The sequence below is a fragment of the Rattus norvegicus genome, chromosome 13, assembly GCF_036323735.1.
Source record: "Rattus norvegicus strain BN/NHsdMcwi chromosome 13, GRCr8, whole genome shotgun sequence".
NCBI lineage: Eukaryota > Metazoa > Chordata > Mammalia > Rodentia > Muridae > Rattus > Rattus norvegicus.
The window spans coordinates 81,352,233-81,377,512 of NC_086031.1; the positions used below are offsets into that span (position 1 = coordinate 81,352,233).

The following is a 25,280-nucleotide window of genomic DNA, read 5'->3' on the forward strand; positions in this document are numbered from 1 at the left end:
CACCTTACCCAGAAGGCCTAATTTTTGTTGTTGTTAATTTCGTCTCGTTTTGCTGTTTCTTAATTTCCTCTAATTACATATATTTAGGGCAGGAGAATTGAGGGTTATATAATGCTTCTTAAAGGAAGTGGGACTACAATCATGCTTTGAGAGATGAAGGACAGTGTTTATGTCAAAAAGAGAAAAGTGACTGTTCCCAAACAGATTAGTCTATACAATGTGAAACAAAATGCACTTGGATTCATATGCCTGGAGTGTAGGAATTAACATCACAAAGAAATGTCTTCACAGAGGAATGAGACAGAAAGAGTGGGTGAAGGGTGGTTCTAGACAGCTATTCTTTTTGTAGCTGAAGAGATTTTAAGGGATAGGGAAGGTGAGTTTTTCTCCCTCAGATCTAAGCCTGACCATGGTGTTGAGGAGGGTGGGCCAGGGAGGAGCTGGACAGATGACAAGATTATCAAAGGGAAGAATACCTAACTTGTTGAAACGTGAAATTGTAAACAGTTCAACTTTTTCAGTGGCAGTTCTCTTGGGAAGGGTAAAACAGGTTTTAGGGATGCCCAGAAGAGAAAACCAGGGAGTATTAGAAACACAATCTGCAGCTGGAGACGGAAGAGCATCATAAACCTCTAGACTTTTCTTTTAGACATTATCAGGATGAGAAGCACAGAAGAAAACATATTCTGTGTCAATGGAACAAGGTCTTTCTTATGTTTTTATCAATTGAGGAATGGTGTTCCTTTGATGTACTTTTGACATTAAATGTGAGGTGTGGGCCAAGAGAGAAGCCAGTGCTCCAGTGTTCATTCCTACATGAATATTTTTTAAAATTTATCTCAATCACATCTGCAACGTTCCCTGTCTTATATTTTTAGCTTCTGAGAATTAGTTTCCAGCAGTTGTCAATGGTTCCTGTGGTCAAGTGCAACTGCGTCAGATGACTACGTTATCATCTTGGGTAGCAGTGGAAGTCCCGAGACACAGAATTCTCTTCACCCCTTTCCATTCCTGGAATGCATGTGGGCATTTTTTTCCCATCTCAGAAAAACAAGTGGGCTTTCAATTGAGTTACTCTGCTGAGCAACTAAGCTGTTTCTCAGTGAGCAAACTTTCCTCGGGATGCTTCAGCTGAGTGAGGCTTCTTCTGGGATGCAAGTTCTCGTGCTCCTTCCTCTCCCCACTTGGTCTTCACAGTTTTGTCCCATGGTTGTTTGGCATTTTATAATCAGGAGAACAAAATGGCAGAGGTGGAGTCTTAGGAGACACTTTCTGGTAGTTGGTGGAATGAGAAGCCATGTATCCCACACAGGGAGAGAGCGGTCAGAAAGCCAGGTGAACTAACAGAGCAGCCGGAGACTCCTGGTTGCTCGTTAAATCTCCATTCCGCCTTAACACAGCACAGCAATGACCTATTTCTAAGTATTGAGAGTCAAAGTAGGTTATTGACAGCTCTGACACATACTCTGTTTTATTCTTTAACTCTTTAAACACCATAATTTAAACGAAAAGTAATTTTATTGGTGCTAATCAGTTGAAACACAAAACATTCTGACATATTTTTAAGCTTCCATGTTTTAAACTTAAGCTTTCATGTCTTGACACAAGTTAACAGAATGAGTTGGATGGAAAAAAAAACTAAGTGGAAAATAAAATCAGTGCGGAGTTAATATTTATAAATTCCCACAAATATAACCAACCTTGGTGGAACCAGTTATGTTCCACTTGGGGGCAAAAGTCTCTCCAGCTTTAAATAAGGTCTCAAGACTGTTTTAAACATAAACTCTTCTTATGCATTCAAAATGTTTTATAAATGTTAATGCACACCCATCTTAAAGGACTATACTACTTATAAAGTATATCTAAACATTTCTGTAGCTATAGCAGGGTTAAATGAGATTTCTGTATGCTACTGACTAAAGGCTTTGCCATAGTCTACAATTAGTAGAAGTACATGTTTTCCCTGCTAAACAATTCACTCATTCATTTACGTTTCTCATAACAAATATAACTAAAGTATATTAAGCTTATAACCAGAAATGCCAGGCCAAATAGTGTCATCTTTATCCAAAAGAGACCTGGGGCAGAGTGACTCTTCTCACTAGTAATTCGAGTCTTCAAGGGCTTGATGATCCGCTCTCTCTGAGTTAGGATGGCCCTCCTGGCCCCATCCCATTTCCCTGGACCTTGCAAACGGTATTGGTATGGGGTACAGGGCCCAAAGAAGACTTCCATGGCCAGCAATGGATCCGACAGAAATAAGAGCAAGAGGTTGGGCTTCACCCCAGCCAGAGCGGCAATCTCATCCATGTACTCAATGTGGTCCACTTGGATTGTGTGCCTGACTGTCTTCACATACCTTAAAACACAGACAGAATATGCAAGATTCAGCCTCCAGTACTGGGCAGGAGCTTTAACTATGTCTACCTTAGAGGTAAAGAAATTGAGAGTGAGCAAACTTCCCCGAGAAGAACCCAGCACCACCCAGATGTTGAGGAGAACAGAGGACACTGAATCCATGTTTTCATTCCCCTTGTACCATCATTGACTTTTGGTATTAGGACGTTGAATTGCAGACCACATTCACAGTGATCTCTATCCTTTAAGATACCTTTCTTAGAAGGGATTCTTTCTTTCTTTCCTTCTTTCTTTCTTTCTTTCTTTCTTTCTTTCTTTCTTTCCTTCTTTCTTTCTTTTCTTCTTTCTTTCTTTCTCTCTTTCTTCTCTGTGTGTATGTATGCTTGTGTGTGTGTGTGTGTGTGTGTGTGTGTGTGTGTGTGCATGCACATAAGTGCTGCAGTGCACATGTGAGGAGGTCAGAGACAACCTCATAGGAATTGGAGCTTTCTACCAAGCCCGATGATGTGAGTTTGATTCCCAGAACACATATAGTGAAATGGTAGATTGTTTTTAAATGAGAGTTTTTGATGTAGCCAAACAGCTGTGTGGTGTATAGATGAGATGGAGAACTTAGCTTCTAATCCCTCTCTGTATTTATTGTTAGCTAGAGATGAGTAATCAGATAATCACTACTGCTCTGGCCTCAGGTCTTCAAATGTACCTTAGCCTTAGGCTACTAGTTGGTCAGTGAGAAATATGGTTGTGGTGAAACCCAGAGACTATCGTCATTTTTGGGGAGTTGGTTAAGCTTCCATGGTGAGATGTGAAGTCTGAAGTGGTGAGTGCAATTGCAGATTTAATAAGAGTTGGAAAGGATAAATACACAGTCCGGGCCACAGGACCAGGCCAGAGGCCTAATGGGTGCTCTTGATTGTAGGGAATGGAGAAACGTGAGACAGGGAGAAGGAACAGAGTTAGAATTCAGCACTAAGAATCCTGCCATCCTTTGATGTTTCCAAATGCTTGCCACTGCATTTTTACTTACCGTTTCGCCATGGCCTTTTTCCTTTGGGCCATGTCTGCATTCATGATCTTCACTGAGGGCAATTTGCTCAGCCCTGGAAGTGAAAATTCCATCAGGATTTGCAAGAATAGGAAGGGCATGTGTAACTTTAAGACCTGTTCAACATCCTTAGGCATTTGAGAAACGTAACTCAAAACTACTTCGAGATTTCATCTTGTACCTGGCAGAATGGCTAAGAAAAATCACACATGTTCTAGCTCAGGAGAGCATCCATCCATTGCTGATGGGAACACGGACTTGTAGAGCCAATATGAAAATCAGTGTGGTGGTGCCTCAGAAAAAGGGAAACCCATCTACATCAAGATCCAAGCTCTAGCACTCTTGGCATAACTCCCAAAGAAGTTTTATCTTACCACAGAGACACTTGCCCAACCATATTCACTGCTGCTTATTCATAAGCCAGAAGCTGGAAACAACTTAGATTTCCCTCAAATGAGTAATGAATTTAAAAAATGTAGTGCATTAACCCAATGAAGTATTACTCAGCCATTAAAAATGAAATCCTGGAATTTGCAGGAAAATGGATGAGGTAACTCAGATGCAGAAAGACAAATATGGTATGTATTCACTTATGTGTGGATGTTAGCTGTTAAGGTAATGATAATCCACAGAACCACAGAAGTTAGCTATAGAGAAAGGGACTAGAAGACAGATAGATCTTACAAGGAAAAAGAAATGAAATGGCTTTGAATGGAAGACAAGGCTGTAATGGGAGGATCAAGTGGGGAGAGGAAGGGAAGCAAAGACAAGGGAGGGGATTTTGAAGAGTTAACTAAAAGTAAGTGTAGTGGGGGGGGTGGTCTTATGGAAGCCTAGTACAGTAGACTCTTCCCAAAATTTATACACATATGAGGGAAATCTAACTGAAATTGCCAAGTAACATGGGAGACAGATCTCTACCTGGCCATCTCTTGTCATCAAGTGAAGCTTCTAGTAATGGGATTGGGTTGTATCTAATTGAGTTGTTGACCAAAGGGTTTCCATGGCAATCCCTAAATAGCCCAGGTTTTTGGTTGTTCCTCATGCACTGACAGCCAGGCCCCACTGCTGAGGACAACTCCATAGAACTCCTTGAACACAGACATTGGACCAGTGCACACATAGAACCATCACCAGTATGTGCTAGCGTTCATACAAAAAAGTACTCTGCATGCACCCAAAGAGAAATCGAAACACCAGTCCAGCTACAAACTGTTTGATCTACAGTGGTGTCCTCGCTCTATGATATGCTTGGACAATGGAGACACAAAGCTTGTGAGAGTAACCAACCAATGTCTGATTTGACCTAAGGCTCACACCATGAAAGTAAGGTTACCACCCATACTCAGCACTGCTTGGGTGACCAAGAACCTGAGACTAGATATCTCCAGTTACCTAGGTTAAAGCAAAATACTACCGTTTTAAAAACAAACAAACAAACAAACAAACAAAAATACAGCAATGAAATGACTCTTAATGCCATTGTGCTATAATCATAGATAAGGCCGTGGTCAGCCACCATCACAGATGGAAACAAACATGGAGGCCCACAGTCAGACATAACGCAGAGAACGCCAGGTTCCTGGAGCCCGGCCCCAAAAGGAATGTTTCCATCAAGTGCATCTCCCTCCATCTCCAGGTCTTAGGGAACGCTGATGTAGAGGAGACAGAAAGAGTGTAATAGCCTTAGGGGACAGAGGCATCAAGCAAACAGGCTCTCTCTAATCAAGAAGACTGACACAGAGGCGGCATGGACAGGGCCTGCACGGGTCTGCACAAGATGGGGTCCTAGAGCTGAAAGGAGAAGTGGACAAACACTCCAGCCCTAACTCAGAAGCAATTTCCAACTAATCAGCACTTGAAACTGAAAATTTATTTGTCTCCAAGAGAGTCTCACTGTGGAAACAAACTGCTCTTAAGAGTAGGCTCCATAGCCAGCAGTAGATGGACAACAGAAAACAAACTTGACAGCCTTGTCGCAGGTTCCTTGCCTCTTAGTGTGACAGTGCTTTTCTATTATTTAAAAATTACATTATTATTATTATTAGTAGTAGTAGCAGTAGTAATAGTAGTAGTAGTAGTAGTAGTAGTAGTAGTAGTAGTGTTGTTGTTGTTGTAATAGTAGGAATAGTAGTAATAATAGTAATAGTAGTAATAGTAGTAGTAAAGTAGTAGTAGTTGTTGTAGTAGTAAAGTAGTAGTAGTTGTTGTAGTAGTAATAGTAGTAGTAATAGTAGTTGAGTAATAGCAGCAGTAGTAGTAGTAGTAGTAGTAGTAGTAGTAGTAGTAGTAGTAGTAGTAGTAGAAGAGAAAGAGATCCTCTTTCTCTGAGTAATAGTCCTGGATGACTTGAAACTCACTTTGTAGACCAGGCTTGCCTCCAACACAGAAATCCACCTGCCTCTGCCTCCCAAGTGCTGAAATTAGAGTCATGCACCACCAGCCTGGCTTTTCTTTTTAATTTATTTATAAACTTTTTTCTCTCTTTTTGCATTATATGTCCTTTGCATATATATTATGGGTTCCAGTGTAGTGTTTTTATGGGATTCCTTAGTGTGTGAACAAATGGGTCTCTGTTTTTTGTACCTTCTTTTGGGCTCTTTTCCTTTTATTTGCTTGTTTTGTCCAATTCTGATATGTTAGTTTCTGTTTTATCATTATATTATATTATATTATATTATATTATATTATATTATATTATATTCCCTTAGAAACCTGTTTGTTTTCTAATAAGAGACCCAAAGAGATGGATCTAGATTGGAAAGGAGGTCAGGAGGAACTGGGAGGAGTAGAGAGAGGGGCAACCATAATCAAGATATATTATATAGGAAAAATCTATTTTCAATAAAAGCAAATGGAGGCCATGAGTAATCAGGAAGAGGAAACTACCATGAAGAGAGAAGAGGGCTCACTGTAGGGGAACTGGCATACAGACCTTTGAACACCCGCACAGCCCAGCGAGACTGAAGTTCTGAGATAGGTAGGACGATACCCAAGGGCTGGATGAGTCCAATGACAGCCAGTGTTGGCTTCTCCAGGTCTGGAGGGAACATCAGCTTATACAGGGACACCTCATTGTCAGTAACTGCAATCAGATCCTCAAGGAATGGGAAAGAAAAGCTGTATCCTGTGGCAAAGATGACAACGTCAATCTTCTCCTCCACTGTGCCATCATCAAAAACAACGTCTGTTCCCCTGAACTCCTTCACATTAGGTTTCACTTGGACTTTCCCGGAAATGATGTGGTTCGGAAGGTCATCACTGACGGTGGGGTGCTGACTCAGCGGCCTGTGTATGAAAATAAAAGTCTAAGCAAATCTAAGGAAGAGAAAGCAAGGTATGGGAGAAGGGATTGAAACTCCTTGTCCGTTGTCTCTGCAAACACACACGCACACACGCATGCACATATATGCACAGGTATGCCTACATACACAAGCAGGCAGCGGTCTGAGAAGGATGTAAGGCATCTCACTCTATCACCAGCTCTTATTCCCTTGAAATAAGGTCATTTACTGAAGCTAACGCTTGAAGTTTTGGCTAGGCTGCCTGACCATTTTGTTACTGGAACTACCTGCTTCTGCCTCCCAAATTTGAGATTCAGGATTTGGCAACACCTAGCTTTAAACTTTATTGTTTACATGGGTTTTGAACAGTCAAACTGTGGTCTTCATGCTTGCACATCAAGCACTCTTATCTACTGAGACATCCCCTTTCTTCTGGAGTATATTCTGTACTCTTGACTACTTAGTGGCCTTCTCAGATCTACTTTTCTTCAAGCATTTTGTGTTGTATTTGATCTTGAAAAACATGCATGCATGTATCATTCATTCAGATATTTCTCATTTGTTTTGTTAAAAAATATTTGCACTTTTTAGATTTTAGGGAGAAAAATGATGCTGGACTTTTGAAAACAAGCCATAGGCTACTTTTAGTTTTCCTCCTTTCTCTCTTCAGACCAGATAATTGTTGCTTGTAGGGAGATTAAAGTCTAAAATAGATGTAGGAAGCTTCTGCAGCATGGGTAGCCACAAGGCTGCCTGGCACCTTAGTAGCTGCTCAGGTATTTGTAAAACAGGTGAAGTGTTGCCTTGAGTAACTGAGCCCCAGGCACTGAACCCTTACTCCAGTGAGGAATTGTGACAGAGAGAGTGGAGACTACACATTCTGACTGTGGCCCTCTTCTGGGTACATACTCATCTCCTCAGAATTATATTCAAAGAAGTCCCATTGGAGGAAGTCACGTCACCTGACCACACTGTCCAGCCAATCTTCTGTTCCAGGACAGAAGAGGTATGTAGTAAATAACTGAACAAAGCTCTTCTACAGAGGTAAGATTTGGACTGAAAATAAAATAGAGAAGTGATTTACTATGATTTTAAGCCACATATATATATATATATACATATATATATATATGTATATAGTCAGGTCAGGAAAAGTAAGAGTAAATAGTTAAATAGTTATGTGCTACATTCAGGGTATTTGTTAAAACCTAACCCACCAAAATATATGAGTGATGTTTTAAAATTGCGTTTGAACAACAAGAATGTCATTTAATGACAACATAGCCATCATAATGTAGCCCACTGCTCATGTGTGTGGTGATGCTGGCATAAAGCAGACTACTGACTGTCTGCCTGGCAGGTGAAAGCCAGCATGTACAATTATGCACAATATGCAATAGCTAGAAATGATGATAACTAGCTCCCATGTATTTCCCTTACTATATAAACACCTAGTGTTATTTCTGCTTATAAATAAAAACATGGCTGGAATCAGTATGTTGTATTACACCATCAACCTTGTATACAAGTATGTGTCTTATGATATGGTGTGAGGATAGCTACAGGATGGAGTGAAGGATTCTCAGAGTGTAGGGCTAACTGGTTTTCACTCAGCCTGAGGGTTTAGGGCTTCTGATTAACGTGTGTTGCTAGATCTCCCCCTTTCAATCATCATGGGCAAAGAAATTCTTAAGTGATTAAATATTTATGCTCAAAAATATTTAAAAATTCTAAATGTAGTGAGTAAATTTTGAAGACTAATTTTATATTCTTGAGGCAGGTGAGCCTATCTTTATCTAGGTTTTAAAAATAAATTATAAGAGGAAAGATGGACATATGTGAATTTTTTAAAATTTAAATCTTTACATAGTAAAGCAGTGTCTCAAGCTAAATCAATGTGAAAATAGGCTTAAAAGGAATATGATACATATTATTTTAAAGTAGATTGGCTTCCATAATATTTCAAGAGTACCATGAAAAAAACATGTGTCTAAATTAAGAGGGATCTTGATCATTCAATTTATAATTCCAGCAGTTTGTACATTTTCTGAAGTTACTTTTTATCTCATATAAATTCCCTCATCATTCCGAGAGTTTATGAAGGTGAACTACATTCAGGTATATTTCCGTTCACTAGCACTTTGGCCACATAGCTCCAGAGGACATGAACTGTAACTTGCTTCTTTAATCCATCCATCCACCCACCCACCCATCCATCCAATACCAAAGGGAATGAGTTATAGCTTGCTTGCTTCAATTCATCTATCCTTCCTTCCATCTATTCTTCTGTCTGTCCACTCACCAACCCACCCACCCATCCACCTACCCCTTACCCATCCATCCATCCATCCATCCACCCACCCATCCATCCAATCACCTGTCCATCCATCCATCCATCCATCCATCCACCCACCCACCCACCCACCCACCCACCCACCCACCCACCCATCCATCCACACAGCACCAGAAGGAATGAGATTTAACTTGCTTGTTTTAATCCACTCATCAAACCACCTACCCATCCATCCATGCATCCCCAGAGGGAATGAGCTGTAGATTACCTGCTTTAATATATCCTTCCACTCATTGCTACTTCCTTCCATCCATTTATCCATCTGTCTGTCCACCCACCCACTCACCTACCTAATCCCATAATCATCTGCCCTTCCTTCTTTCCTTCCTTCTATCTTTTTCTGTCTGTTCACCCAACCACTCACCTACTCCCCATCCATCCATCTACCCATCATCCACCCACCACCCACCCATCCATCCATCCATTCACCATTCCTTCCTTCTTTCCTTCATTCTTTCTTATTTCTTTTTGTGTCTTTACTTCTTTTTTTAATCTACCTCAACAAACATTTAATCACACATACATATCTATATGTCACTCGTCACCTTTCTCCTTTTTCTTCCTCTATTCTACTGAGCTACCAGCTCTGACTCTTCTTTATTGTGGACCCAAACTCACATGACTTTCTTCTTATGGATTTGGGAGTCTGAGATTGATACATTTTCTAGCAGAATCTGTAGATTCCATTGCAGTGTAGTCCACATGTGTAGATCAACAAGAACCAGAGTGTGTTTTCTTTCTGCTACTTTTTTTAATGAGTGGAGTCCTATTGGTACAATTTACCTAAGAGTTTTGTCTGTCTAAGGGTTTGGACTGGAGACACTCGAAGCAACCCTAAGAGGTTATTGGGTAGCATTCTGAAGTAAGGCGTACGGAAACAGGCTCATATGTTTGAGGAATATACTAGAGGACATCCCTGGGTGCTGCAGTGGGTCCTGGTAGAACAAGATAAGGGATGACCCAATGAGCAGACTGGGCCATGGAGTTTGTAGATGCGTTAAAGAATTTAACTTAAGGATGGGGTTTTAGTGTTCTGAGAAAAGACCTAAAGGCCTTCATAAATGCCTGGGGTTCTTCAAGACCAATTTCAGGCTAACCTGCAAAGACAAAACATATGGCTGGTCAATATGGTTCATTTAGGAAGAAAAAACCTGGGGAACTGAGGGCCTTAGATGAAGAGTGTCTATGTGCATGTGTGTGGTCAGTATTGTATCCTGGAATCCAGCAACCCCCTTTTCAACCTGGAAAACCTTTTCTTCTGTTCCTTATTTAAGTATTGAATGTCTTCTATATTCTAATTTTTCATCTTTCTAGCAAGCATTTTCCCTGCTACTTGCTTTGGCTGTTAATTGGGAATGGTATTTTTAATTACCAAAGAATAATTCTATGTAGCCTTGAATCTCTTTATGAATGCTTTGTATTTTCATGCAAGATGACTTCTCTTCTCCACTCAACTTCCTAATACTTGCCCTGATTCTCCAATATATCATCTGTCTGGATTCTGGTCATTGACATAAAGAAGTTATTCTCTTGACACATTCTATGTTCTACAAGCTGCCTTCAGTGATGGCAGGAACCTTGGGTTCTGCATGTGGAACAAGGTAAATGGACCAACTCTGTGAACTAAGATGAAAACTCCTAGCAAACATCCCTGTTCTTGCTGAGCTATCCAGAGAGAGCCTTCGTCTCCTTCCTGGGCTCAATGACCTCAGTCAGGATTCAGTTTATCCTTCATCATCTCCACTTCATCAGTGCTAGGGCACTGCTTCAGGAAGAACTGATGTTGCCTTTTAGCAGAATCATATGCCAAGCTCTTCCCAGGATGCACTGGTGTTTTTACCTTTGGGATCCTTAAAATTGATCTCTGGGTACTTATCTGACCTATGGAGAAGAAAGACCCACGCTGTTCAAAGACATAATGGATCCTATTGCCTCTTAGCCCTAGACATTTAAAAATGTAGTCGTATCATATGAGCCCCGAATCTTTATTCTTAGTATATACTCAAAAGGGATAAAGTCATGGCCATCAGGACATATCTGCATCCTTGTTCATTGACTCACTCATGATAACCAAAAATAAATAAATAAATAAAGAAAGAACCTAAATGCTGGTCCATAAACTAATGATTAAGAAACATGTTTCTCTAATCTATGACTATGATACATGCATACAATGAGATGTTATTCAGCTTTAGAATTACATGGTAGAACACCTGTCTAGTAGGTGTAAGAGCCTAAGTTCAAAGGACCAATGTCAAGCAATACATGGTCAGCATAAAGTGGACCTGATGGTTTAAAAAAAATCACAACTGGGGTGTGCAGATTTGGCAGGAATTTGGGGAGGGGTGGATATCATCAAAGTACATTATAGAAAATTCTTTTAAAAACTAATAAAATCTGATAAAAACGAAAATACTGCCAGTTTTCACAGTCAGTATAATGAGCCTGAAAAATAGTAGGTTCTGTAAAATATGCCAGATACTGAAAATGAGTATCATAGTATATTCTTACAAGTTGTATGTGGAAAAAGTTAGAAGAGTAGAGATTACAGTGGCTGTTGACAGGTTTTAGGGGTGGAGGAGAACATGGAGAGAAGTAGGCTAAAGGATATAAAGTTGCGAGTCAAGGTTCCAGTTCACAGCATGGGGATAATAGCCAACAACACTATAGCCTGAAGAATTTGCATGCTTTTGCCAAAAGGTTTAGGTGAGATCATGAATGTTTTGATTTGCCTTACTATAGTAACAGCTTCACTGTGTGTGAATAACAGAACATTATAGACTCCTTAAAATTATGCAATCATCTCAAGAAGGGACAGAATCCAAATTTCGGCCCACGTCCCATCCACATTTGCCTTGGCTTCTGCCTATTTGTGATCCTCTTGTTAACGTCATCATGGTGCCAGATTCTCTTCTGTTCCAACTTTTGTAACTGGCTTCTTCCTAGCCTGAGAATCACCCTAGAGTCTTTTTGCCTGGATGACTTTTTACGGTGGCTCCTCCTTGCCTGTTAAGTCTTAACTTGAACATCACTCCTTAGAGTTCTTTCCTCCACCATCCAATTAGTCGATCCACCTAGCTCTACCCCTAGACAGTCTACATCACGTCCTAATCCACTTTCTCCATAGTTTTAATGACATTCTATAGATTTAAAATGCATTCATCATAGAATGTAACATTTTCATCCACAGCATAAGAGGTCACTAAATATATTTTAGTGAACAAACCAATACATGTCACATTATTTTCTCCCTTCTAATGAAACGTGTGAGGGGTTAAGGAAGCCAAATAGCTAAGTCCATAAGTTCTAGCGGTGTAAGGATGAAGACCTGAGCTCCATCCCCAGCACCTGCATCAACCTGGGCACTGTAGTGAGTACCTGCCTTCCCAGCTGTGAGAAGGAGAAGACAAGAGGGTCCTGGGACACACTGCCTCTCTAGTGCAACTGAATTAGTGTGCACCATATTCAATGAGCGATCTTGTCTCCAATAACTAGGTGGAGAGCAATTTTGCAGGACATCTGACATCAAGTTCTGGCCTCCCCACGAACTGACACACACACACACACACACACACACACACACACACACACAGAGAGAGAGAGAGAGAGAGAGAGAGAGAGACAACTATTCATATTAGAAAGATAATATTTGTTGTCTTGTCTATTTATTAGTACAATATACAAGACTGGGTAATTTATAAAATTGTATAACACTTATTGATTTAGATGAGTTATAGAGAGTCAGTGTCAAGGAGTCACACCTAGTGATTTAGAAAACCACATGGAAAGACCGAGCAAAACCTCTTAGTTATCTCTTCCCCTTCTTATAAAAACCCTGAGCCCTCATATGGGCCTGATCCTCATGATCTCATCTAATATCATTTACTCTTGATGGCAGCACCTCAACATATCATTGAAATATGAATTTGAAGATAAGCGAATTCTGGGGAACTTAACTTGTTTGAATATTTCTTTGTTATGTTAATTTTTCTCTTAACTCAGCCTAGCCCTGGTCCTACTCTATTTTTTGCTTATTAACTAGAAGCTACTGACAAATTTTGAATCATGAAAGACTCATGGGTTAAGACTGGAGTCAGAGGGGTGGCACTCTTACAGAGGGGGGATCCCTTAGGTAGCCCCCCTTCCATGAGAATTTCACTGAAACTTCTACCCCAGCTTCAATGAATGAAATTCATTCTACCCCAATTTGGACCCAGATGCACCCTGCTCTAATATCCACCATGTCGTCTAGCACTGTTTTAGCACAGACCTAGGTCTATGTCTTCTCTGACCTGTATGGCTAACATCTATCAAAGGGAGGAGTGTTCTGTTGCCTTTTGTCTGAATTTTTAACATATACCAATCAAGTGTTAACTGATTGATGAACGGATGAGAAAAATACAAGTTGTGCCAAGGAGTATGTGCACATTTTCATGCAGTAGTGTCTACTATACAATTTTAAGTGCTTTTCCCTCTTAAAGGCATGAGGTCAACCAGGAACCAAAAGTTGACTTGTCTTCAAAGCAAAAAGCCTGCATATCTCTTCATGATTACCCACACCCAGCTCCTTGTCACCTGTGCTGTGGCTGCAGACCATAATGGGCATGGTTGAATCTCGAGTTCATCATCTTCTCTAGGTACTTATTTACTGCTTCTGTGCTTAGTAGCTTCTGGAGAAAGCTATTGAACCGAGTGAAAAATGAACTATCCATGGGATAGCCATTGTTCCAAACACGGTGCAAAATCCATGATCCTCGCCTGGTGCTGAGAAATACCTAGAAGGCAGAATACACAGAAGACAGAGGAATGTTTGTTTACCTGTCGTACTGTTCAAGTGTTAGCCATTACCACTGCAGAACAAAAGGCAACGTGCTGTGCAGTGGCCACCACACTGTGCTTTGCCAGAACTTTTACTGAGCCCTAGAAAACCAACACCAAATTTTTAAATAAAAACTAAAATGTAATTCACTTATCTACCTGTAACTGAAATATCATTAAAAATACTCCTGGATATTGACATATTAACTTCATATGTAAATAAGGATTTGAAATCATTAGTTAATTGCCTTATTGATTGCTTGAAAAAAATCTATATTGTTTTCTCTTAAATAAACCCATGGGAAATGTCTCACTAGGTAGGTGACAGAAACCCAGACTCAGGAAGACAAATACCACGTGTTTTTCCTCATATGCAAATCCTACCAAGAAAATCAGACTAGTTATGGAACATTGCGCCCTATGATTCAGCCACTTGGTAAGTCGTTTACATGCCTGTTCCCATTGTATAAGGGCTTTATTTTACATTCATTTTCTACTCAGAATGAACTAAACATCTTGAGGGTAGGCCCTTAGATTTCTCCACATTTCTTTTCTGTCCAAACTCGCATTCATGGTGACATCTGTAAGTGCACAGGACCCCACCGGTAGAGTCAAATTAGTGGTCACCAACAAACCTGTTTTGCTACACGACCGAGTTCCACAGCGATATCCACACCGGAGTTCCCAATGCCAACCACTATGATTCTCTTTCCCACATAATCCTCAGGACTTTTGTATTCCCGGCTGTGGAAATAACAGCCTTCGAACTTCTCAATACCTGTGGTGGAAGAGACCAATTTGGTCCTCACGAGGAGAACTTTCACATCTTAACACAGAGAAGAAAGTTATGTTCTAAATGACCCGGAATACCAGGAAATAAAATCTGAGTTAGCCACCTGATGATCACATAGTCTTTAAATGTCCTTTATCTTTAAGGGAGCTCAGGGAACGGAGGGCAAAAGTCAGAATTGGAGCCCATGGGTTCCAAATACAGACTTGTGACCTTATGAAGTATTTACGAAATAATAGAATGTCTGTCTTGACTGTGCATAAGTGAAAGGTGTTACAACAGCACCAGGATCTGACGCTGCTCACTATTGTGCTGCTTTCATGGTTCTAAGAAAAATAACAAAGCAGGGTGCTGGGTGTTGTACTGTTTTACAATTCTCTAGGATTCAGGCTCCTTCACTTCATTGGTTTCTCCTCGGCCCTAGGTGCATGATGCCAGTACCCGATGCTGTACCTGGCTTAGCTGCATGGTTCATAAAACCCCCAATCTTTCTGGAACTGCCAGGCTGCGCCCCATCAACACGTTTATGCTTCTCTATAGAGGGTGTCTCTTTTCTAGGAAACATCGACCAGATGTTGATATAGTACCTCATTGGGTAATCTTTAGATTTTCATACTTAGAAATGTTTTCCTGAATCTGTTGCATTATAACATTCAAAAAATCAGGAACTTTTATAGATATTTGTATTGGTGTGCAAAAGGATTATTTTTATTCGTCCAATTCACTCAGAATTCTGTGCAACCATTTAAAGTAGTCTTATTTACTTTAAGTCCATTTCTCATACTATAGAAAGAACTTGAAATATAAAACACCTTCTAATTGATTCCTGGTGGTAATCTGATGGAAATAGAGGGCAAGCCGGTCAAGAGTAAGGGGAGGGGACTTGTTAGGGAAGGTAGGGAGCTAAGATAGTCCCTCTCGAGATGGGTACCATTTTACTACCCAGAACTACAAGGGAGTGATAAACTGCTTGTTTGGTTTTATTAACCAATGAAAACCAAAGATGTGGAAGGGAGAAATCTATGGACCCCACATCCAGACTGCAGGTGAGCAAGAAATGCTAAGAGTTAGAAAAATATTCTTTTCCAGAAAAAAGCCCCTTTAACTAGTTATCCAACACCAAGTTGCCAGCCCATATATATATATAATATATATATATAATATATATATGTGTGTGTGTGTCTAGAGATAGAGATGTCATATGTATCATATGTGTGTGATTAATATGTATGATTTATGTATTATGTATATTAGTAATAATTGAAGAAAAAGGTCATGACTTTGAAGGGAGCAGAGAAGGGTACATGGAACTAGTTGGAGTGATAAAAGGGGAAAATAAATGATTATATTTGACTTAAAAATTAAAAATAAACTCATGGTAAATAAATGTGCTGAAGTTCATTCCTCATATGTTAAGATTTCTAAATTTATGGATTTGCCAGCTGTTTGCTTGTCATTTGTCTTTGTGCTTCATTTTTATTAATTCCACTTTCTCTGTAATAGGCTGAGATCAAATAAATGGAGAAAACGGAAACCATTTGAATGTGGGCTGACTTCCATTATATATTAGAAGCTGTCTGCAATGGCAGCAAGCAAACAAGTGTTGTGTTTTCCTTTTAAGAGAGGATGAATGCTTTGCTACTGAGGGGCACCAGGGGTAATTCACTGAAGCATAATGAAACTTAATAACATTGATGCCCACTCCTTCCTGCCTGGAACATTTGGATAGTAGAGTCTTCATGACATACCTGGGAAGGACTTGAGTGGCAGGTGGGGGTCTGTGTGATGGCCACTGCAGACCAGAATCCCATCAAAGACTAGGCTCTCCTGTTTCCCATCTGCCTCCACGATGACATCCCATTGTCCTTGGACACTGAAGTCTGGACGCTTTCTCACACTCCTCACTGTGGTCTAAGGGCAGAAACACAGGTAGAAACTCACTTCACAGTTCCTGCTAAATCCTCCTCTTTAGGCCCCACAAATCCTGACAGAACACTTATCTAAGGCATTCACACCAATATAGTTCCTGGTTCTCCCACAGGAGGATCATTATTGAGGGTGTTTTTAACATATTAGGGATATTTTAATAGGAACAGTTGAGGCTTTGTGGAGAATTGGGGTGACTGAACCTATAGCATTAACGTCCTCCTAGGAAGACGGCCGTATGCAGGGAGATATCCTTCATGTTCCCTTCTTTAGCACAGGCTTGTCCACTCGCTTCAGACCTGTGTTTTGAATTTTAAAAAATTAAAACTGCATCTGAAATTAAGATGGGTTTGCATGTTTGAGTGGTAGTGCTGGCCATAGGCAGATAGAAGGTAGGAAATAAATGAGTATTCTTTATATGTGAGCCTTCTTTCTTTGTTCTATAAGAAACATGATTTGGCTCAATCGCCATTGCTATCATTCTCAGTTTACAGACATTTGGATTTATGTCTTAGAAAGAGGGCTGCACCACTGCACTGCACTGTCAGAATAGTTCTGATGAGCAGTCTTCCAGCCTCAAGGAAAACTGTCAAAATATTTCAATCTGTGATGATTTTCTAATGTAGGAAGCTCCCTGATAACCTCTTCTTTATCTGGGAAAATCAGAATGTGCTGGATAAATCTCTTGCATGTCCACATGCATGTTCAAGTGCACATGTGTACACACACACACACACACACACACACACACACACACACACAAATGCACACACGATGCAATGTTTCACCTTAAATCGAATGTGATCCAGAAGGCCAAAGTGCTCTGCGTACATCCTGAAGTAGTCCATGAGCTTGCAGTTGTGCATGTAGTTGGGGAAGTGGTCAGGGATGGGAAAATCACTGAAGCACATCATCTCCTTTGAAGTGTTGATGGTCACAGATTTATAGATACTGGGCATTTTCTCTGAAGGGTTTTTCTGCAAGAGAAAACTCCTCAATACAACAAACTTTGTAATTACAAGGTAACAACATATTTCTAAATGTCTCCAAGTATAAAAAAAAAGCAGAACATTGCTTTTTATGGATTGTCGAACATCCACTAATGTTTACCCCTACTTCCTATATTTTCTAGAGGGCAAAACAAACAAACAAAGATCTCTACACATCACATTGAATCAACAACAAATGTTGTGTCTGACTCCTTGATCAGAAAGATGGATGTCAGGGAAAAGAATAATGTCTCTTAAATGATAAAATCAAAATGATTGCCTAGATTTTGAAGTCCAGTAAAAATTCCCTTAAAAATGCACAGGGAAAGCATTCGAGGTGAGCAAAAGATGGGCAACTACTGGCCATAAAGACTGCACAAAGTGTGAAGGGCTGGCACAGTTCCAGACATGACCCATTCCTGCAATCTCCACACTCCACATTTTGATGGGGCTCGTGGCTTTATGTATAAGCTCTAATGAACAGCTAACTTAATAATCATAGTAACACTAATATTATGTAATGTTAGGTAAACATTCTCTTTTTCTAAAGAAACAAGATTCTTTTATATATTAACAAAAGGAACTACCAATTAAGATACATAATAACAACCACCTTATAAGCATATCAGTGAACATTTGTGTATATGATAAAACTGCTAAGAGGAATGTAGTAGATGTCAACATGGATGATAAATTATATCATATTTTAAATGAAACGAATTGCTACACTCTCATGAATCTTGATACGGTTTGACATAATATCATATTTATCTTATTATTGAGAATCTTTGAAACTAGGCACATTTGTTTATCCTTCTTTTTGGTCTATTCTCTGCATAGCAGGTTGGTCCTTCTCCAGTTTAAGAATGTTGCTCTTTTCTGCAATCTCAGTATCTGTCAAGTCCTTACTACAGTCTAAACCCACTGACAAAGCCCAGCCTCCCACATCCCTCAGATTCACATCTTAGCTTTCTTTCCTTAGGTACTACAAGTCAACCATAGAGATTTCTGAGTCTCCCTACCATGCCAGACATATTCCACCTCATAGATTTGTACCTCAAATTTCCTCTAAACCTCTTTATTTAAATAATCTCGAGGATAGCTTTTTAGATTTGAAATCTTTGTACCCAAATCACTTCATGTTGAAGTTGGCTGCGACTTTTTACTTAGATGATCTTTCGAACCCTCAGCTCCTGCTGTACTTTTGCAATATGCTCACTGATATTAACTATACTATTTATTTCATTTTCTTTCTCTCATACTAGTGTTGAAGCTCTCCAGCACCAAGGATTTTGCATTCATACTTATTAGTATATTCATCAACTATAAAAGTTCCTTGTATAAAGCAAGTATTCAAAAGGATTTATTGAATGAATGAATTCTTGCATTAAGGAAGAAACAGTGTGAATATTGATATTTAAAATGAGAATGTTAAGGCAGTCCTTGGAAAAGTCCCATGGGCTGCAGAGAAGCATTTGAATCCTGTCAGTACCATGTTTGGGAATGAGTGGGAATCCTTCTTGAACACTCATTTGTCCAAGATGAAGGCATGAAGGGGAGATCCCTATACGACATTTATGCACATTACTTTGTTAAAGACATTTATGCACATTACTTTGTCAGAACAACTGCTGTCCACAGGAACGAAGGGATCTCATATTTTAGCTGTTGATATGCATATTGAATGGGGCTAAAACCTAAGACCAATAGAAGAAACTTAACTACACTGTCATAAGACCACCCTTGATTAGTGATCGGAATGATTCTGTAGGACAGCAGAACTGGAAAGTGTTGATCACGAGTCCTGGATTTCATGGGCATGTCTAATAGTTGATAAGTGAAGCACTAAGAAGATGGCCACTTGGAAACTTGAGCCTATAAAGCGTTTAGCACCATGTTTGCATCCATCAAGGCCCTTCATCTCTTGCTACTTAGAAATAACAAACACTAGCAATGGCCTGTAAAACACACATGCATAGAGAAATACTCATGCACATGCACAAACACATGCACATACAGAGATCTAGATCCCTCTACTGTGCCCTGAGACATTTAAGAAAAGATAGCATGCAGACATTACCTCAGGATAGAAGATCAAATTACATAGAAGAGGGTCAGCAATGGGTCACCATCCAATCCTGCAGCCCAGATCTTTGCCATCCCTAACTTTGAACACCAGCACATCTGAACAATTAAGAGGAAACTCTTTGCCACCACCTCCATACTAATGTCTAATCTCTGTGATGGTCACAAGGGCTTTCAGCTGCCTTGAATACAATCTTCCAAGTTCCATTCCTCATCTAAAGTTGGCATGTATCTACACAGTTCCTTGCTCAGTGACTTAAGCACAAAGACTGGGGTCACTAAATGACCCTGATTGTGTGGTGTGCTTAATGTTTCCTTTATCAAAACCATTTAGATTGTTATAGCTACTTTACAAAAGAGTACTTAAGGTCAAAGAAAATGCAAATATACTTGAAATTTCCACAGGCCTCCGATGTCATCACTTCTTTCAAAGCAGGTGGGCTCCAGGTCTTCATCCAAGCAACACTTGATGGCTCCCAGGCCACTGATCCCAGCTCCAATGACAGCTATCCGCTTCTTGGCCATGGCGTTACCACTGATCGATAAACATTGAGAACTCCCACTGTCATCGGATCCATTAAAGCAAGATTGCTTTGTCACAAAGACCTCTTGTTTGCCATCCTAAATTCTTTTTATTGGTCTTACTAGCAGTGCGAACACTAATATATTGACTCCTGCCTCGGATGACAGTAAAGCCACCGCACACAACAAATGCACACACGTCTACTTCTTCTGCCTGCAAAATCTTATTTATGGTCAGCCAGAGAGACACAGATGTGTAGGTCTAGGCTGTTTCATAAATGCAATAACAACGCTACACCGCATGTACAGGCGGGCAGCACAGGGAAGACAGAGGAAATGCAAGAGATGTAAAGTTAGCTAGATGTGTGTGTGTGTGTGTGTGTGTGTGTGTGTGTGTGTGTGTGTGTGTGGTGTTGTGTGGAATGTGCAAAATGAAGACAATCTAAATGATGGTAGAAAGATGAAAAAAAAAAAAACCCAGCATGGGTGGGCAGAGCTAGAAGCTGTCTGGTTCAATATGACAGGGCCTGAAGTAGGTCCATTATGTGCCAAAACCGTGAGCTTATGTGACCTTTAGCAGAGAAATTTCAACAGCACGCTGGGGTAGAAGGCATCAGAGGAGAAAATAAGACTGGTAAAAGCGGATGGTGAGCAATGATTATGCTCCATAAATGCTTATAGAAGCAAAGTTAATTGCATGTGATGCAGTCCTCTCTTTTTAAATGGCATTATGAAAGCCAAAAGATATAATTGGGGAAATTATAGAAACTATCATTCAGAGTGTTGTCATATCAACATTTAGTATTTCAGAGCCATAGACTCATTCATTTACTTACCCTTTTTATAAATTATTCAAACTGTGGGTTGACCCCAACTGTGATTGCTGAAGAGGCCACAAAAGAAGCTATCACACGGTCTTTGAATTCAGAGGATCCAGCCTAAAGGAACAGAGAGGTGCAAAGAAAGGGGAGACACCACATGATGGTGAGTGTTGTGACAGGGGCATATTGTGTTTCAGTCTCACTGAAGCACCGCCAAGTCTGGTACATCCTGCTCTTCTCTGGTGAAGATGCCCTTTGCTGAAAATGCTGGTTCTACTACCCTCTTTTCTTTTTTGTCTAATTAGATATTTTATTTATTTACATTTCAGATGTTATCCCCTTCCCCAGTTTCCCCTATGCGCTTCTGTGTAGGTCTCTGAGCAGGTTGGCTTAAGTAATTAAGCCCCTCTTTCTCTGTAACCATAGTGACTTGTGCAGATCTCTTATTACAGTTATGACACACCTTTATTGCAGTTCTGTCTTCCTGTGGCTGAGCAATAAACTCTTGGCAACAGTTGAGATTTATAAGATGCCATGGCTGAAATCTAATAAATGTCTATGGGCTGAAAAGAGTGAATAAATTAATTCCTTAATTTTTAAGCTCACTTCCATGGTTAGAAAGTATTCTGCCATCTACTATAATCAGATAAAATATATTAACGTCTATCTCAAACTTCACCTACACGAAACTGAATATTGTAAGGAAAAAGAGAAGATACCAACCCTTGGGAAGGAGGAAATTGAAGTTTAGTTTGGGCTTCTTAATGAAGGTAAAGATGTCCTTCCTCCCGTGCTCTTGAAGATGAAGTCAAATTCCACAGCAATGTGAAATCTTTTATAGCTGATTGAATTGACTAATGTATAATCCCTTCCCATGACTCTTCCCATGACTCTTCTAATTTGGATTTAAAAAATGTCATGGACATATTAGGGAAGGGACTATATCTAATGTGGAATTTATAGTTATCAACTGACACTGGTCTAATCTGCATTTTAACGCTGATTGACACTTCGTAAAGATGATCTAAGTGAAATAGTGTTTGTCAGCCAGGGACAGCATAATAAAAATTGAGAAATATAAGCAAGTTGCTTTTTAACTGTACAAGTGTTTCTTTCTCTTTTTTTTAAATTTTATTTTTTATTAAGTATATTTTTTATAAGCCCCCATCCCTTCCCCTCCCTCATACGGGTGTTCCTCCATCCAACCCCCCTTATGGCTCCCCCTCCAACATTCCCCTGCACTGGGGGTCCAACCTTGGCAGGATCAAGGGCTTCCCCTTCCACTGGTGCTCCAACAAGGCTATTCTCTGCTACCTATGCAGTTGGAGCCCAGGGTCAGTTCATGTATAGTCTTTGGGTAGTGGTTTAGTCCCTGGAAGCTCTGGTTGCTTGGCATTGTTGCTCTTATGGGGTTGCAAGCCCCTTCAGCTCTTTCAATCCTTTTTTTGGCACTTTAAATAGTTTTAAGACAATATGGTCCACAAGTTAATGTTCACTTCTTAATCCTTATAATTTAACTTTTATAAAAACCAAACAGCTTGTAAATTACAAGCAACCTGCTAAGGAATAAATTAAAAAACTCACTGTTTTCAGTTTATTAAGTGTAAAAATGCCTATGACAAAAAATGTTTTCTCAGCTAAAAAAAAAATACTCATGATTATATCCCTAAACCGTCTGTGAGCTGGGGTATTCTATAGGATCAGGGACACTGGGGTGGTCTAGAATCCTGCCCACTACCCTTGCCCTGTCTCCCTTCCCCCTGACCTTCACGGGTTCTGCACACCGGCATCGATAACCTTTGCACATAGTAGGCTGCCCTTTTGTCGGTCACCACACGTGTGGTATCTGACCGCAGAGTGGAGCTGATGCAACGGGAAAATTGTCTTTATTTTCCAGCTTTTGACAGTGTCCTGAGATCTGTGTTGAGGAAATGCCTCTGTCCCTATGCATGTTGACCGACTACAGTAAGTGAGGATGAGAAGGGATCCTCGGGTCTTCATATTGAGGGGGAAACATTCTCAACACACGACTGACAGAACATTACGTGCAAATGTAGACAGAGAAAGATCTGAATGCACAGAAGGTTTTCGGACACACTTTAATTTTTTACCAAGTAGAGGTTGGCGTTCTGTTTATGTGAACACCATCTGATCCAGTGACTGCCTTTAGCATTTCCTGTCAGTGTCTCAGAAGTTGCAGCATGCTGAAGAAATTATACATTTATTCAATTCAATGAGAGCCTCAAACGAGCTTCTTGCTCCTCTAAAATACCCTGCTTTCCCCTTTCCCCGGGCTCTATTCATTTAACTTTCTTTAGATTGTTAGTGAGCCCTGTCCAAGCGCGTGATGGCACAGTCTCTCCAGCCCTGTAGGCTTCTTCCTCAGCAGAAGGCAAATATCATCCTCACAGCTACCGGCTCACCGTCACATTTGACCCTACGTCTTTCAGCTGTTGATGTGAAGGGAAGTCCAGACATAAGCACACAATATACAGTGACAAACACATTTCCCTAAAATGTTCGCAAACCACTTGTCTCTACCATATAAAGCACAGTAATTGATCTTAACTCAAAGGCTGTCAAATTATACCATAAATTCCTTGGTGTGACAGATAGATTAATTTCTCCGTGCTTACAAAGTGATGGATGAGTGCATTGTCTCCTGTGGGTTTTTTATTTTTATTTTTTTTAAAAACCTGGATTAGGTTTATCTTTTTGGTGATGGTTCACATACGAAGATACAAAGATAAACTTGTGTTCACCTTTTCCCTCAGCTTGGTGTATGACTTGTCGGGGCAGAAGTTAGCTAGAGGTTTGTACTGAAGAGGAGAATCTGTCGATCAAGAGTTTAATTTTGGTAGAAGGACTGAAAGAAATAATATCGTGGTAGTGCAGATTTCTTTGAACCTGTCACCACACCTACTGTGTTATTGCCACTTCTCTCTGCTCGAAGTTCATGCCCTGCCGCTTGGCTCCTCTCACACTTGGGAAAGTCTGAGAGATCACACTCTGCTCACCCTCTGAGGTATTTCTGGATCCAAACTATATTTTATTTCTTTTTCTTTTTGGAAAACTTCTGTCTTTCTCTCTGAATCTCTCTAGATCTTTTTTTTTTCCCAGAGAATGAGATCTCAAGGTTTGGACTCAGTGTCATTTAGCTGTTCTGTAAGGACACAGGGGGAAAGGTAAGAAGAGAGGGCAATCATTATAAACAAAAATATAACGGAATGACTGCTTCTTACGAAGAAGAATGGCCCAGTGTTTAGTGCCTCAAACATGAGCATTCAGTAGACTTTCAGCACGAATTTCCCCACAGCATGAACTTTATTCAGAGTTTCAAGACTCTTCGACAGAAACAATCTCTATTGAAGGATCTAATTAAAGATTGGTTAGAGCAAAGCAGTATCCAAGTCTTAGCATGTTGGGCCAGGGCATTTCAGGGCAGTCCGCTTGCCTGGATGGACCCACAGGTCTCACTCTAGCTCCCCATCCGTGGCCTTCCCTTCTGTCCCTTGTACGCCATGTATCTGCCAGGCCACCTTGCTTCAGTTTTCCTCCATCCCGCACCTCTGTCCAACTTGTGTTTGAGAACATTGATTGAGGGTGCTAAGAGATACTCCTTTTCAGATTGGCTTTTCAGTATCTCAACTGCAGAGAAAATCCTGGGAAATAGTAAAAGGCAGAGCACCTCACTTGCATATACAGGAGACCGGCCTAGTTATAGGATTCTGGGTTTCATGAATCCCTTCAGCCCGTCCTGATGTTTGAGAGGGTCCCGTGGCTGCTGGCTCACCTAGGCCAGTTGTGTTACTCTTCAAAATCCTCATGTATTCACTCACCTACAGTAAGCATTTAATTATATTAAATAATCTGTCTTGAAGCTATAAAATAAAGAACTTTCTATTTCAGGCCCATCTATCAATAGGTACATTTTATTTTTCTTTCTTTCTTTCTTCCTTCCTTCCTTCCTTTCTTTCTTTCTTTCTTTCTTTCTTTCTTTCCTTCTTTCTTCTTCCTCTTTTTGTACTAATAAGAAATGTGACAATAAAATGGTTGTTTCTTACTGATAAGTAGGTTTTTCTTCCTTAATGCATTTGAGTTTGTTTTTCTTTGTTGCAAATGTTATGAATCTTCTTTATGTTTTTGAAAGCTAGCCATGGGCCAGACCTCACCTGGGGATGGCTATGGCTCTTCTAGGGCCTGTAGTTAGTTCCCATCAGAACAGACTGAGGGCCTTTTACTACTAGTGGTAATGGAAAGGAAGTGCCTCAATCAAATTCTAAGTTCTA

General features: G+C 40.2%; 1 protein-coding gene across 1 annotated transcript; it reads right to left on the bottom strand.

Moving 5' to 3' along the window:
* Nucleotides 1-811: 811 nt before the first annotated feature.
* Nucleotides 812-21,801, bottom strand: Fmo9 (flavin containing monooxygenase 9). The gene is made up of 10 exons (NM_001109466.1): nt 21,715-21,801; nt 21,007-21,108; nt 20,039-20,183; nt 17,363-17,551; nt 16,397-16,559; nt 14,494-14,636; nt 13,616-13,815; nt 6,339-6,691; nt 3,386-3,458; nt 812-2,359 (listed from the first exon to the last, which is right to left on the bottom strand). Exons 3-10 carry the CDS (start codon nt 20,171-20,173, stop codon nt 1,984-1,986), a joined length of 1,632 nt encoding a protein of 543 aa, NP_001102936.1. The 5' UTR covers nt 20,174-20,183; nt 21,007-21,108; nt 21,715-21,801; the 3' UTR covers nt 812-1,983.
* Between the last annotated feature and the right edge of the window lie 3,479 nt (nt 21,802-25,280).